The sequence below is a fragment of the Pteropus vampyrus genome, unplaced genomic scaffold (assembly GCF_000151845.1).
Source record: "Pteropus vampyrus isolate Shadow unplaced genomic scaffold, Pvam_2.0 Scaffold36, whole genome shotgun sequence".
In the NCBI taxonomy this organism is placed as follows: Eukaryota; Metazoa; Chordata; class Mammalia; order Chiroptera; family Pteropodidae; genus Pteropus; species Pteropus vampyrus.
In genome coordinates, this window is record NW_011888817.1 from 1,880,095 (window position 1) to 1,896,242 (window position 16,148).

Below are 16,148 nucleotides of genomic sequence, written 5' to 3' on the forward strand. Positions count from 1 at the left end.
CCCCTAATCTGATGGAGGAAAGGGGGAGGATATCGTTTCTGTCCTCATGTTGTTTTCAGTCTGATGGAGAATCATGCCTCCATCACTGCACTGTGTAATAGTGAAAAAACTATTTGACCTCTCGATGTGTCTCAGTCTTACCATCTAGAAAAGGAAAATAATGTTAAGACCTCCCTTATAGTGTTGTAATGAGGATTAAAATGAACTAATACATATTTTTAAAAGAACAATTTTAGGCACAGAATAATCACTAAATAAGTGGTGGCTATTTCCCTTATTACTGTTTCTGTGTTAGCTCCCAATCTGAAGAGGGAGACACAACTCTGTCCTTAGGGGGAGGGGTCCCCAACCCCCGGGCCGCGGACCAGAACAGGTCCATGGCCTGTTAGGAACTGGGCCGCACAGCAGGAGGCGAGCAGTGGGCCAGTGAGCAAAGCTTCATCTGCATTTGCAGCCTCTCTGAGCCCTAGCATCACCACCTCAGCTCCACCTCAGATCATCAGGCATTAGATTCTCATAGGAGCACAGGTCTCTGGTGCCAAAAAGATTGGTGACTGCTGCTCAGGGGGATCCAATCTGACAGAGGAGCAGTCTCTGCACCCAATGTGTTGTCCAAGTCTGAAGGCCAGATGCAACCCCCACTCCAAGGTTCTCTAGTCTAATGGGGGAGTACGGCCTTGCTCTTGAGAACTCGCTGTCTGATGAGGAAGGCTACAAAACTCCGCTGACTTCAGAGTTGGCAGGTGGCCAGCTGTGGTGGCAAGATTTTTCCAAGGCCTTGCCTGTCCGTGGAGGGTCAGCATCCGTGACAAATCACATTTTGTGAGCTGCCTCAGTCTCTGTTCCCTACCTCAGGCCCTTTAAGTCCCAGAACTTTGGCTTCTTGGATGATTTGCTCATGAGCAAAGGGAAAAAGGGAACAAGTAATCCTTTGTAGATATTTGGTCAAGACCAAACCCAATCTATAAGTCTTGCTTCCAAAAAGAGGTTGAGGAAAGAGATGGCAAAGCTGACTGGAGACTGGAAGTAGTTGGGCTGACGTGGAGGGCAGGAAATGTATAGAATGTGTTCCAGAGCAACCCCACTCACCCTGAGAACTGGTCATCCACTATTTATTCTGCATCCTCTCCCCACTGAGGGATTTGGCCAGCTCTGTTTTATTTTGCAGTCCTTGGTATCTTTAGTAATGTTCTCAGGTTGCTTTGTCTAGGGCCTGGCTATCTCCTCATATAGCTTAGAGGAGCAGAGGCAGGGTCTTCTGGGCTTTACTGAGCCTGGGAGGCACCTATCATTGTCTATAATCTTAGCTCAGGGTGCTCATCATACTCTTTGAGAAAGAAACAACTCAAGTCTCTCACAAGGTTCCTTAGATAAGGAGACACTACAAGAGTTTGAATAGGCAAGAGTAGCCAAACACTCTGACTTCTGAGAAACAAGTTGGGGGCCTTCTGGAACCAGTAGTTTGTGGGTCACCTGTCTGCTGCTCCAAAATGGACAGGACTCAACTTCTCCTGGCTTCCACTCTGATCCAAATCTTTTCTCTGCCTCAGAGTTTCTCATTCATTTTCACATTTCTTCATTAATTTATTCATTTGTGTATTCAGGGCTGCAGTGGATGGTTGGGCACGTTGTTCTCTGAACAAGAATATGCAGCCGTGTGGGCCCTATTGTAGGTCTATATCTACCTGGGGTATTAGAGAGTGGGTACCTTTTGCTAATAGAGCAAAGGCACTGCATGGGCTAGGTGTTGATTCAATAACGAAAGTGAACACCCATTTTGCACAAGGGCTCCTATATCGGAAAACAGATACTGGAGGGGTAAGGATCTGTCCTTGGGTGAGAATGTGGAACAGGAAATGGATATTAAGAGGGAGTAGAGATGGAGGAAAGAAAAGATAATGATGTGGAGAGGAGGAGGAGGAGGAAGAGGGAGGATGCAGTTCTAAACAGTCAGTAAAAGTTCCTTTGGAGAGGGAGAGGACTCCACAGGGCCTGGCAAGATATAGTCCTGCCTATTTCTCCAGCCACATCCTTCCCCCAGCGTGCTTGAGTGCTTTTTTCACCCCACACTCACCCTGATTTACCCTATTCTCCTTAGGATTCAGCTCAAACATCATGTCACACAGAAGTCTTCCCTGACCTCCCAGGCTAGGTCATGTCCCCTGCTATACTTTCCCATAACCCGCATCTCTCATGCTTCTTTCTCTTACCATTTTCGATAATTGAAATAATTTGGAAGATCATTTAATATTATGAGGCATAATGAAGGCAGGGAGCATGGCTATCTGGTTTCCGTCTTGTTCCCAATTACACCGTGAAGAACACAGTGCCAGGCATGGAGTTGGCACTTGAATAATTTCACTTGAATGAAAGAACAAGTTGATTCAGGCCTGTCATAAAGCATTAATGTCTTCTTTCTGGTTTGTCCTTGGAGCAAAGATAAACTCCCCTCACCATTCAATCAACATTGGATCTCATTTGATCACTACGATCCTGGGATTGTAGACAAGCGAGTGTATTTGATTACTACCCTTTTCCAGGCAAGGAGAGTGAGACGGGAATGAAGTGGTCCTCCAAGATCACATAGTCAGTCAACACATGGTAGAGCCAGGATTCACGTCTATGTCTGTCTGACTCTGGAACCTACGTTCTCAACCATTTCTAATTCTGCCTTCCCCTGGGTTGTTCTCGACTCTGCCCAGGCAGAAGTGTGACTTTTCTGAAAATGGCTTTGGATTTGGTCCTCTGCCTCCTCTTGATATCCCTTCCCCACTCATTATTATCAATCGCTTTTTTGCTGAGCTCTTGCCTTGGTCCCAGGCCCAGGGCAGGGTTCTCACACTGCCTCATGGATCATCCACCCTCTGAGATGTTCCTTGAAAAGGGGGTTCCCTGGTCAAAGTTAGGAATTTTGCACTCTTTCCCACACTTTGGCCATCTCAAGAGACACCTACACAGGAGAGTTTCTGAGTAGACCCCCAGTTACAGTCACCTGTGCAGCTAGCTCTGTTTAACCCAACATCCCTCAACATATTTGAGATACGGAAAAACCTTTTAACATCTCACAAGATTGGTGTTCTCCTAACACACTTTGCAAATACTGCCCCAGAATCTAGCTCCTGAGCTGACCGGAAATGGTTTCTATAATTTGAATTTGTTACTCATGCTCCCCAATCCCCATTGCTCCCCTCTAGCCAGATTGGAATTCTTATGGTGTTCATGTACCCCCTCACATTCCTGCCCACACCCCTGCTTCAGCTATAGGAGACTTCTGTGCAGGATCTGTAGTTGGAGCTCCGTAAGTGTCCATTTCTGTTCCTTTGTCACTGTACTCACGTGCATTTTACCTTATATGATTGGTTTATGCATATGATTTCATGTCTTGTGTTTCTCACTTAACATTCTTTTTATAAATATAGTTCTACATGTCAGTAAGGACCAGAGCTACTTAAAAATGGCTCTGCGGATCAGTGCCAATCCCCAAACTGTTTATTACCAGTCTGAGATGAGATAAGAAGCTTGCTCAGAGTGGAAACTAACTGTATCAGTAAGCACTCTGTTTAGCTTAGCTGACACTTTTTTTTTCCTGCAAAACTTGATCCGTTTTGGAACCAACAGAGCTTTACATTTTGGTAGAAGCTTTTTATCACAGATGGTAACCGTTAGTAATTTGCGGGCCAGCTACTTTGAATAGCACTCATATTGACTTTGCCCATATTTCTAATAATTATTTGGTATTGGTCTTATCAACACACTATTGTTCTTTAACTCTATCTTATTGTTGGATATTTGGGCTATTTCCAGGTCATTGTGATTAATAAAGCATTGCTATGATCAGATATTCATGCATCCATGTGTTTACTTTTGGAGCAACCTTGTTTTTTAAGGACCACAGATCTGAGGCCAGAGAGGTGGAGTGGCCTCAGTAGGGTCACAAGTGGCAGAGGCAGGCCTCCCACCCAAGCCTCCTGACCCCCGGCCCCTTGTTCCTTCCTCTAGCCTGCACTGCCCTTCCTACTGGGCAGATTTTCCATCCCTTTCATGCTTTTCTTTGCTAGGCTATGAACCTTCTGCTGTGTTCCCACATGTTGTCTTTTGGAGCTTGAGAGAAATCCTTTTGGAATGTCCTGTGCCTTCTCCCTCCGAGTTCCCGGCTTTGTTCAATTGTTCGCGAAAAATTCCTGCCCTTTTGGGAGGGGTCCAGGAGGCTGTGAAGAGAGTTTGCCAAAAATGGTGGTACCAGCTCAGGCACAGCACATGTCTGAGGCTCTTTCTGTTTCCTGAGATTTCAACTTAGAAGAGGGTAGTGTAGATGTAATTGGGGGGAAAGTGCTCCCCCTTCCTAGTTTTGTGTTTCTTATATAGAGCCATGTGTCGACAGAAAAAACAGTATGGGCTAAAGTGAGACTCAGGAATGGGGTGAGGGGCGGCGTGGGCTCAGGCTTAGAGGGTTAGGTTCAGGATAAGGAAAGGTTAGGGGTAGAGTTAGGGTCAAGAATAAGATGAGCGTGTCTGTCAAGCTCACACCTTAACCATATGAAAAACCACATTTATTTTTTATGATCATCGAATAATGATATCGAATTATGTTTGTAAAGGGCCACATCACATTTTTTTTTAGTATACAAAAATAATTCTCATATCATACACCTATATCCAATGTTTCCAAATGATGCAGGGACCGGTGGATTGGGTAACTGACACCACAGGTGATCTTTGAGAAATTTTCTCCCTTCGTTTGCTATTTCCTATAAAGGGCCTGTTCGGGTTAACACTCTCCTGTTTAGAAGACCGGTGTTGGGGGGCAGCCCAACTCCCCAGGATTCAATACTGTCTTTGCTTTGTCTAATTTATTGTATATTCTGAGGGCCAAGATTTACACTTTAGGTAGAAAGGGCATTGGCTGAGGGTCAAAGGGCATTGGCTGAGGGTCAAATCCCAGCTCTGCTACTTACCAGCTGCAGGAGCTTGGGTCTATCACTTTCTCTGAGCCTCAGTTTCTCCCTCCGCAAAATGGGATACTAAAACTTAGGCTCACAGGGAGCAGAGGGCTGAGAACCTATGTTTCAGGCCTTGACAGCATATCTGGAACACAGTGTGGGCGCTCAATAAACGTTAACATACTTCTGTAGGCGTGAAGGACTTTCCCGGCCACTCCCAGCTTTGAAGATACCTAGGCCACTTTTCACAAGATGAACAGCACGGCAGGCCGTGGGCTTGCTCTGCAGCCAGCACACTGCGTCCTGTTTGCATGGACCCTGCAGATGCATGGCTTGAATAGTGAATATGGGGACTTCCTATGGCCTTTGCGTGACTGACCACACAAAGCAGAGGGTCTTCTCAAAGAGCCTTATTTTCTCTGGACTTGGGCTGAGTGACTGGCGGAAGGGATTCGTGAGCAGTGAGTATTTATCCTAGTAGCGATTGGGCCAAGTACAGAGATCCTGTCCCTTTAGGAAACAATATAATCCCCAACCAATGGTCAAACTTCATTTGAATACCTACTGTGTACTGGGCTCTGAAATGACATCTATCGTTTCTTGGGCATGCACAGTGTACATTTGTCGAACACCTTCTACTTCCAGGATGTTATACTTGTGAAGATTATTATTATTATTGAGCACCTACTGTGCCTATAGTACTCTATAATGACAATGGCAACCATTTCTTGAAGAGCTGCTATGTTCTATACACTGTAACTATCTTTATCATATTTAAACCTGATGTCTCTGTGCCTCAGTTTCCTTATCTGTACAATAGGAATCATAGTGCCTTCCTTAAAGGACTAGCATGAGGATTAAATGAGTTAACACATACAAAACACTTAATGCCTGGGGTATAGTGAGGAGTATAATAAATGCTGGCTGTTATCATTATTATCGTTTATTGAAAATCCATTGCATGCAAGATACTGTAAATGTTCTTAATAGTAGTTGTCATTACTGAGCACCTAATCAATATCGTTGGGCCCTGTAATCAATATCAATATAATAATTGAGCTCCCATTGTGAGCCGGAACTGGGCTAGATACTGGAGACCTCAAAAGCAGTGTCCTAGGCAAGGGTCTTATTCTCTGATTAAAGGAAATTGGACCATTTTTGACGTAGGCATCTCCGGGAGAGTTAGGGACGACACCTATGCAAATATGGACTTAGAGCAAGGAAGGAATGGCTTTAAGTGGCCAAATAGAGGATTTGGGAATCAGGACACTTTTGAAAGACCTCTTAAGTTGGCCCCAAATGGACTCTAACAAGCTGTATTCTTGTGAACGTTCACGGGGGGAATGGGTCACTGGGGGGCTGAGGACCCCTCAGACAAAGGCCAAAGTCTTCTCCCTGGGGAGCAAAGGGATGCCAGAGACAGAGAAAGGAGTGTGTGCCCTGCTGAGCTTTGGGCTCCAAGAGATGGAATAGAAATGAAGGTGAATTCAGTGGGCTGGGGGGTCAGTACCTCTTTCCTTCCTCCCACCCTAGGACCACTGCAGTAATCTCATGGAAGAGATATTCAGGTCTGCCACCTTCTCTGCTAGGCCACAGCAAGCCATCTCCTCCAAGAGCCATGGAATCTTGTAGACCTCCAGGTTCTGCATTATTTCAAGGTCAGCCACATTCCACATTCTGAGCTGCTATCGGCTCCCATATTTTCAAGACAGAAAAGCTCCAGCCAGAAAGGACTGGGCCTGAGGTTCAGAGCCACACAGAAATAGGCCCTGTGGCCTGAAATGGCCCACTGGGTAGCCCGGGAAGATGACTCAGGACTCAGGAGGCCTGAGTTCTTGGGGGAGGGGAGCACTCTCAATTCTCAGCTCAGGAGGCTCCAGGCCTGTCTTGGGACCAGGAGGAGAGACTCAGAAATATCAGAGTCTAAGGGCTCTTAGAGATCATCAAAGCTACTCGACTCATGTTAGAGAAGAGGAAACAGGCCTGGGGAGGGGAGATGATGTGCCCGAGCTCTCAAGGCAGGAGAGTAGCAGAACTAGGCTGAAAGCCTGGTCTCCAGAGTCATCAGTGGGATGATAGATACCTGGGTCCCTTGTGGGGCCCAATTTCTCAGCACTCAAATCAGTTGAGTCTGAAGGTTTGGAGCCCCCAGTGGCCCAGGAACATTTTCCCAAACATTCCCGGAAAGAAATGTGGGACCACCTCATTCTGACCCTCCAGCCCTCACCTGGCTTGGACAAAACCATTCTTTTCAGAGATTTTCCAGGAAGGGCTATTCTTCCACCTGTTGCTATCCCTAGTTGCCTGTTCCAATGCATCTCACACTAGCCATCCTAAAGTTTTCTCTACATCCACCTTAGGTCTTGGTCATCAAAACCATACCTTTAAAAGAATAAATGTGTAAAGCACTTAGAACAGTGCCTGCCACATATAAGTGCTCTATATCAGTTTACTATCCTTATCATTATGCTACCTTTCTGCTCACATGTGGCTGTGCTAAAATCGACCACGAGCCTGGAAGAAGAAGGGTACAGATGGGGGTTGGGTATAAACAGCCAGCCTATTTCTTCACATGGGGAAACTGAGGCCAAGGGAGACTAGGAAACTGAGGCCAAAGGAGACTAGGAATGTCCCCAGTGGTCCATACAAGGTAAAACCCAGAGATTCCCAACTGAGACTTGTGGGCTTCGCATTCAGCTAGCAAGCACTTCTGTTCAGCCCACAGAGCATCATGATATTTTCGAATCTGTTGCTAACGTATAAAACTCAGATTCCTGGCTTTTTGTGAAAAGGTGACAACCCATTTGAGAGCTGGGTTTAGACCAGGTATTCCCTCTCCACTCAGACACAGTGTCCGCCTCTCCTTACTACCACCAATTCGCCCATTAATTTTTAACTGCCCAGGCCTGTAGGTCTTGGAATTTATAACCTCCAACCTACATGGCCATTTCCCCTCAACAGAACCTTGGAAGGAACATTTTGCCACAGACAATTTATTTTCCACACCTGCAGCCTGATGGACATGAGTCCACTTCACAGTTGGTGTTGATGTCACCACCAGCTACTGGGTTTAGAGATGGGCTCAGGGGCACTCCAGCCTGAGCGGATTGCTTCCCAGAGCCTGGGCAGACGACCTAAAGAAAAGATCCCGTTGCCAAATAAAGGGAGCTCGGGCAACTTTATCCCTTGCCTATGAGGCAGCATGGGAGTGAGATTCCGGCTATGAAGCCGGCGTGGGCAACTCATGTTGATGGACTCATCTGTAGTATTGACTCCCTTGGTGCGTGGCACCATGCAGGTGCTGCTGTTGTCAGAGGCAGCCATGCTGTTCCTGGGGTTGGAGTAACTGCAGGTGAAGGAGTGGTCTGGGTGGTCCAGGTGGATGGAGTTGGCAGCACGTTCTAGGTAGTTGGCTGCAAGCCTTGGTAGGCTCAGTGATTTAGGGTAGTTGTTGTAGAAGGCATTGGTGGATCTGTCAAGGTAGTTGATGCCTTTGATGAGTTGGTCCAGGAAGGTGGGGCCAGAGGGGCCCGAGGGATGATCTGTGCAAAGCAAGCAGTGGGGGCTGCTATGCCAAGTGGGCTTTTTGGCAAACTTGGGGTGGTTAGCCAGGTGGCTTGACTCTACGCACTTGGAGTTGTATGGCCGGCCCATGCAGATATTCCTCACTGGAAAGTTGGGGGAGCTGGGGCTGTCAGACTGCTCCGAAGGGCTGCTGTAGTTGCTAAACTCCGAGGCACTTGGAGTGTGGGGGCGTTTAAAGTTGTTAGCCCTGGTCGCATTGGGGCAGTGGGACCAGCCTGATGTCCGGGCCGGAAAGGACACGTTGGGATGGTTCGAGCGGCTGTAAGTGTTGGGATGGCTCACCTGGCGTCTAGACATTGTCCAGGCTGGGTGGATAAAGCTTCGTGGCACTGAACTGCTCCCCTGGAGGCTGGTTACCTGGGTAAGGAGACAGTTGGGTCAGCTTTCCTTGGCTCCCTGCCACCTCCCTCCAGGATTTCTCTTCAGGTGTTCCCTCCGCCTCCAGAGAGCCAGCACCATCCTTTTCTCTCTCCCCATCTTCCTCCTAGGCCCAGGGATTTTCAAACTGGAAAACAGACACCTTCTTTTTCAGGAAGCACAAAGAGAAGGGCAAGAAATGGGGAGTAAGGCAAGATTCTGAGAATGACCCAGGCCAGGACACTCCCTAGAAAAAATGGGGCAGTCTCTCTTTTCCTTTAGCTCTATCCTACATTCTGAAATTCCCATTCACCCTTTAAGCAGGGACTCCAGAAGACCACAAAGGCCAAGGACTGAATCACTAATGGTGAAATTCCAAGCACTGAGACAGACCTTTCAAGGTAATAGCAAATAGCTAATCATCAACTACACAATGTATCCTGATACTGAAAAATACATCTTAGAAGCAATGCAGTACTCAGTGAACTCTCTCTGAGCCTGCTTTCTGCTTGCGTCTTACATGTAATTCTCCCAACAAATCAAGGTGGTAGTTTGGGGAAACTGAGGCTCAGAGAGATGACATGACTTGCCTCAGATCATACAGCTTGTTGGTGGTGGGGAAAGGTACTATCTTGAGTGTGTCTGCTGACCCCTGAAAGACAATGTTATGTTGTCAGGATGACTTTGGTCCTCCTCACAGTCTGCTAAGAAAGAAGTCTCACCACACCTGCTTTGCCTGCCTGCTTGGGCGTACAATAGGGAGAACCAGATGGAGAGGGGTGTTTGCTAACCCCATAACTAAGTTGATTCTGACTTTCGGAACCCTGAATGGTGGGGGCAGGGGTTGTCGCAAGTCAACTAATGGGGATGGACTTGTGAGATCAGAACTTTCTAGGATGTTTGACCTTGATTCTCACTGACAGTAGGGGGTCTCCATATCCACCCCACGAGAGGGGACTGGGTACTGAGACTCCTATTCCTCCTGGTCCTAAAGTGGACACTTCACAGGGACGAAGCCTTGACCAGGCCAAAGAGATGTCCAGTCCACTTAACCTCACCTCCTGTTCCTGGGCCTGCCTAGGTCCAGCCGAGGGCAGGGTAGTCCTCCCCTCTCTGTCCTCATTGTCCCCAAGTTTCCCAATACCCCCCACACCAGAAGGGAGGCTCTGATTTGTCTCCCCCAGTGCTGCCAGCTTGATACGAATTTTCCACTTCTGTCTAGTGAGAACAGAGCAGTATTTGAGCCTGTCCCACCCAGAAAACAGCTGTCGGCCCCTCTCACAGCCCACGGCCCCTCAGCTGCCCTTGTCCTTTGGGTCTGAAGCGTGTGGAATGTCCAGACCCTTGACTCTTCCCTCCCTGGTCCAACACCACCACATCTCTTCCTCCAGAAATATAGGAGCTGACCCCCACAGGGCCCCACCCTTCCCTTCTTGGCTGGCTGGGCCCCATCTGCCGTAAGGGACCCCTCCCATTCTTACTCTGTCTTTAGGAGGCAGATGATTTAGCCCTCCTCTTGCTCTCCACTGAGAATACCCTCATACTGCCACTCCAGACTGCTGGCCATGTCATAGAATCATAGAATCTTAGCACTGGGAGGAGCCTCCTGGGGTCATCCTAGTCAAGCCCCTGCCTCAAGGCCAGCACCACTTTAAGCCTTCCAGAACAGATGGGTCCTATTTTTAAAACGAGGCTGGGGTGGACATTTTCCAGCATTCCTTGTTGTTTTTCTAAGTGTTTAATTATGCTGAGAGTCAGGAAGTTCTATGCTGGGTCTAACATAACTCCCATTGGCTATGGGCAGTCAGCATCAACTCCTTCTCTTTTCTCATTGGGTCAGCAAACATTTACCAAGATGCCCTGAAGTACAATCCCTTTGAGTAACCCATTCCTGGGCATAAGAGCACCTTCTTTCCTTCCTTCTCTCCAGTTCCTCCGGCAATAACAATCCAGTGGTGAGTATCTACTATGTTGGGGGCTCCAGCTAGAGCCTGAGGATTATTCAGGGAACAAATCTCAGCTCCTTTCAGAATCTCCATGCCCCTCACTGAGGCCTGGTCCACTGGGGACATATAGTACACATTTATTGAATAAATGAACCAAATTCCCCTGTTGAGTTCTCATGGTATTTGCCAAGAAAAGCCGCCCTCCATCATTTCCTTCCCTAAATACTGGAAATACAGATTTACTTTTTATTTTGAAAAATTTTCTACTTACCGAAAACTTACAAGACAATGAACTCCCATATAGTCTTCATCCAAATCCACTAATTATTAACACTTTTGCCACATTTGTAACCACACACACGCACACACTGATTATTATTGTTATTTTAAGAGTAAGCTGCAGACAATAACAGCATATTTTACCACCGATGGCTTTAGCATGTATCCCCTACATTTGTAAGAAAAGGACATTTTCTTACATATCCACACTGCAGTTACCAAATACAGGATATTTAACACTGATACAGAATTCTTATCTAAAATACAGTTCTTATTTAAATTTCACCAATTGTCCCTCCGATGTTCTTCATGGCAACTCTTTCTCCAATCCGGGATTCAATTCAGGATCAGGCATTGCTTTTAGTCTCAGGGACTCTGGTTTCCTTCGACCTGGGAGTTCCTCGGTCTTTCTCTTTTCTAACATTGGCATTTATTTTTTATTTTTTTTAGGCGAGGCAACCCTTGGTTGACATCACAGATTGCAAGGACCTTGTCAGCTTACAATCCCTTATTTTTTATTTTTATTTTTTATACCTACATCACCTGGTCTTCCTAGGTGGTCTCCCATCCATCCAAGTACTAACTGGGCGCGACCTTGCTTAGCTTCCGAGGTCAGACGGGATTGGGCTTGTTCAGGGTGGCCTGGCTGTAGAAAAACACTGGCATTTTCGAAGAGCGCAGGCAGGTTGTTTGGGAGAATGTTCTCCAATCTGAGTTTCTCTGCTGTTTCCTAATGATAAGATCCAAGATTATGAAATACTTTAACATAGAAGTGCCCTCCCCGGCCCACAGTCGTGGAGAGTGAAGGGCCTTGCCTGGGGTCGGGTGGTTAGAGTTGCTGAAACCTGGAGCCGAGAGGAGGGATCAGAGCCCCTCCACCCACCCTCAGCCCCCAAGGAGGAAGAGGAGTGTGGGGAACTCAGTGGACCAGGAAAGCAGTGTCAACAGTTCCTTTGTGGAGCCTCAGCCAGGCCTGGTTCTGCTCTGGGCAGGGGGCCGGGCGGGAGGGAAGGCAGCCAGGGAGAGGGCTGGGCCTCTGTGCCGTTTGTCCTGAAGGTACCCAGGCATCGAGATCACTGGCCATTTCGGGCCTGGTCACTAAGAGCCTCTGGAAATAGCTTCAGGACAATTATATTAGGAGGAATGTGCTATTCCCTCATCCTCCCAGAAAGTCAGGCTGTGTCCCATAAGATCTGGAATGTCTCTCTCCAGCTTCCTCAATTCCAGGGGATCTCGAGGACTTCTGGGGACCGCAGAGGCATTTGCAGACAGAGGGGCCTGGGAGCCAGGTGTGGGAGGGGTGGTTCTGTCCTTAGATACTGGGTTCTCAGGGCCCAGCCTGGAGTCAGGCCGGCTGGCTGGAGACCAGCTGACTCCAAGTGCGGGGACACATGAGGAGGAGGGTTTGGGGAGGCTGCCTGCCCCACCTCTTGCCCAGGCCCAGCCCTGAGAAACTGATATTGGTGAAGCGCCTTCTATGTGCCAAAGAACCTGACATTGTCAGTGCCAGGAGTTTCACATCCACCCTCTCATTTAATCTTCACAGAACCCCTAAGAGGTAGGTATTTTGTTTTCTAGGTGAGGTAATTAAGATCCAGAGAGGATAGAAGACTTACCCAAGCTCACCTAGTGGTCAGAATTAGCTTAAGTACCCTGGGTTCTGGGTTCCACTAGCTTAAGTACCCTCTCACTCACTGAAGACTTAGTAAGTAACCCTGTGAAGTGAGCAGCATTGGGAGGGGTCCAGCCTGGAGACACAGGCTAGGCTGGTAGGCAGCTGTGGCCTGGTTCTGGGTTCCACTAGCTTAAGTACCCTCTCACTCACTGAAGACTTAGTAAGTAACCCTGTGAAGTGAGCAGCATTGGGAGGGGTCCAGCCTGGAGACACAGGCTAGGCTGGTAGGCAGCTGTGGCCTGGTCCCCCAACAAACCCTCATCCTTCACCATCCAGCCAAGCCCAGCTGCCTCTCTCTAGCACTACAGGGATGGTTGCCAGGGTCTCAGAATATCCTGAGTGGGTGGGATGCCCCTCCCTGCAGTCTCCACCCTCAGTGGCCCCCACGCTTGCCCCACTGGGATGACCTCCAACCTTGGCTCCTTAGCTCCATTGCCAAACCAGCAGTAAGTTGTGGACTTTCCTTTAGCCTTTGCCCCTCCCACTCTCTCCCTCTTATCTTACTCTCCCTCCTGCAGTCCTACCAATCCTTGTCCCTTCTTGTGTCCCACCAAGATCATTAGGGACCCTTCCCCCATCCCAGGCTCAGGAGAGTTCAAGGGTATCTCACTCCCCTGAGCTCTTCAGAATGGAGGGAGCAGCCTCTTTCTCCAGAAACTTTAGGGCCTTGCCCCATTAGTGCATATGCTGCTTATTAAGTACCTACCTGTCATTTAGCAGTTTCTCCCCTCCCGTGGGGCCTGATATGGTGAGAGGAGTGTTCCCTTATTCTTTCAGCTCATGGGTCTTGAAAGCATCACGGATAAGGAGCAAGCCCAGCTCTGTCCAAGAGACAGCTAGAGCCAAGAGCAATGAAACTTTTGGCAGGCTCATTCTCCTAAAGGACATCTGTGCCTAGCCTCAGGTGACTGTTCGAAGTGTGACTCACCTGAGCCCTCACCTGGAGTTGGGCCAGCCTGCCTATAGAACTCAAATTCTCTCTTGGGCTTGGTTCTGGCCCTCCCCTGGCTGCCGTCTTCCATTTACCCAAGCATAATGAATGAGTCACATACCTTCAACCCTTAATAATCTCGAGGATAAGGGAACTCTGCTCACCAGCTGCCAAAACAGAACTTCCCCAAGCCCGCATGTGGCAAGTACAAGACAGGACAGATCTGAGCTCAAGAACATTGGGGCAGGTGGGGCTCCAGCCAGTAAGAGCTTCCCTCCTGCCAAGCCACCTCAGGGCTTTTGGGGTAGAGCAGTCAGTCTGGTAGGGGTCAGGGCTCCCATCTTTGTGGAGCTTGGGAAATTCCCTCTAAGGAGGGCAGGGATAATTGTCATATGTAGGCTTATGTACAATCTTGCTGAGAGAAGAAAGATAGTGAGTAACTGACTTGTGCTGAGACCTCGGGTAACTGAACTTCTCCAAACCTCAATCTTCTGTTTGTGAAATGGGGATAAGGAGGGTGCCCACTGAACACTGTTGACCTGACAGACTTGCAGGAATAGCTAATGTTTATGATCCCCACCATCGCCATCCCCAACAGTCTTATAGCACAGTGGAACTGCAGTCCTGTGCTGGAGTAGCTCACACCTGCTCATAAGAGCCAGTTGTTAAATATTCTGGAATTTGGTGAACTGATTGTTAAACCACTGATAGCCTGAAATCAGCCAGGGCGGGAATGTTTACACCACAGGAATTGGTAAATGTGGCAAATCAGGGGTTTTTTTGTTTGTTTTTTTTCTATTTTTGAGACTGGGTTCACCAGCATATGATGGAAGCTGTGTGACAATGGCCAATGACATAACATTTTTGAATTTTTGTTTCCTTGTCCATAAAACCATAATGTGACAGAAACTTACCTCACAGGATGATCTGATCATAAATTCCTAACTGGACAGGTCATGGTGGGTAGTCATGTCCCAGGCCTACAACTTCTTTACTAAAAGGCTTATCTTTGCCTTAAGCAAGACCTGGCCATTGTTTTCTGTGCATCCAGGTTAACACTCCTTTGAAATGCCCCCTTTCGGATCTCTCCTTCTAAAGCATGACCACCCTCAAAAAGAACACATAATCTTATCCAATAATCCAGTCCCTACCTTGCTTTCTCTCACCTTTATATCATCGTCCTTCTTTTCCCTCAATTTCAAATGCATACAAGAAACTGCAAAACTGTCATTCTCCAGAGCACTTGAGATCTTGCTCCTCAGCGTATGTCACTGGTTTGGCTCAAATAAACTCTTGTACAAATTCTCTATAGATTTGGGCATTTCTTATGTCGACAGTAATAATAATGGCCTTATGTATCGATTGCTTATTGCATCCCAGCTGCTGTGTGTGTTGCTGGGTGTGATTTTATAGGGCAAACTTGACTGGGTGACGAGATGCCCAGATGTCTGTTTAAACTTAATTTCTGGGTGTATTTGCAAGGGTGTTTCTGGAAGAGATTAGTATTTGTATTGGTGTACTATTTGAATAAAGCAGACAGCCCTCCCCAAAGTGGGTGGGCATCATCCAATCTGTTGAGCACCTGAATAGAACGAAAATGCAAGGAAGGTTGAATTTGTTCTCTGCCTGAGTTGAAACATCAATCTTCTCCAGACTTTAGTGCTCGTGGTTGTCAGACCTTTAGACCCAAACTGGAATCTACACTATCAGTGGTCCAGCTCCCCAGCCTTAACACTACACCACCAACTCTCCTAAGTTGGGTCTCCAACTTACAGATGGCAGATCACATGACTTCTCAGTCTTCAGAATCACATCAGCCAGTACTTAATAATAAATCTCCCTACATATATTTGTATGTATATAATAAATATTTCTAAATATATATACTGCAGTTTCCCAATTAACATCGTTTTGTTCAACATCGTTTTGCAATAATGTTGATAAGATGCCTTAGGAACTGAACTCTTGTTCACGTCAATTATTGATTAGCCTACGGTAAGACTGGTTTTATATGTTGTTTCGCTTAAAGTTGCAGAACCCGTCAACGACACTAGGTGAGGACTTACTGCGTGTGGCTATAGACTAAAAGTTTGTGTCCCCTCAAAATTCATATGATGAAATCTAATGCCCAGTGTGATAGTATTGGAGGTGGGGCCTTTGGGAGTTGAGTAGGTCATAAGGGTGGCGCCCTCATGAATGGGATTAGTGCCTTTATGAAAGAGACCCTAGGAAGCTCCCTCACTCCTTCCACCATGTGAGGACACAGGGAGAAGACAGGCACCTACGAACCGGGAAGAGAGCTCTCACCAGACACCGAATCTGTCAGCACTTTGATCTTGGACTTCCCAGACTCTGAAACTGTGAGAAAAAAATGTTTATTATTTAAGCCACCCAGTCTATGGCATTTTTGTTTGCAGCCTGAACATAGATTAAGA

General features: G+C 47.3%; 1 protein-coding gene across 9 annotated transcripts in view; it reads right to left on the reverse strand.

Moving 5' to 3' along the window:
* Window positions 1-4,533: 4,533 nt before the first annotated feature.
* The window catches only part of LOC105290431, a 13,265-nt gene continuing 1,650 nt past the window's right edge, over window positions 4,534-16,148 (reverse strand). For 2 of the 9 annotated variants that reach the window (XM_023529415.1, XM_023529413.1), the window contains exons 2-4: window positions 16,021-16,071; window positions 11,646-11,837; window positions 4,534-8,882 (exon numbers count right to left, since the gene is read on the reverse strand). In XM_023529415.1, coding sequence (XP_023385183.1) covers window positions 7,992-8,882; window positions 11,646-11,675 — 921 coding nt within the window. In that variant the 5' untranslated portion in view covers window positions 11,676-11,837; window positions 16,021-16,071 and the 3' untranslated portion in view covers window positions 4,534-7,991. The remainder of the gene's footprint in view (window positions 8,883-11,645; window positions 11,838-16,020; window positions 16,072-16,148) is intronic. The other 7 variants (XM_023529416.1, XM_023529414.1, XM_023529418.1 and 4 more) reach the window with 4 other exon arrangements.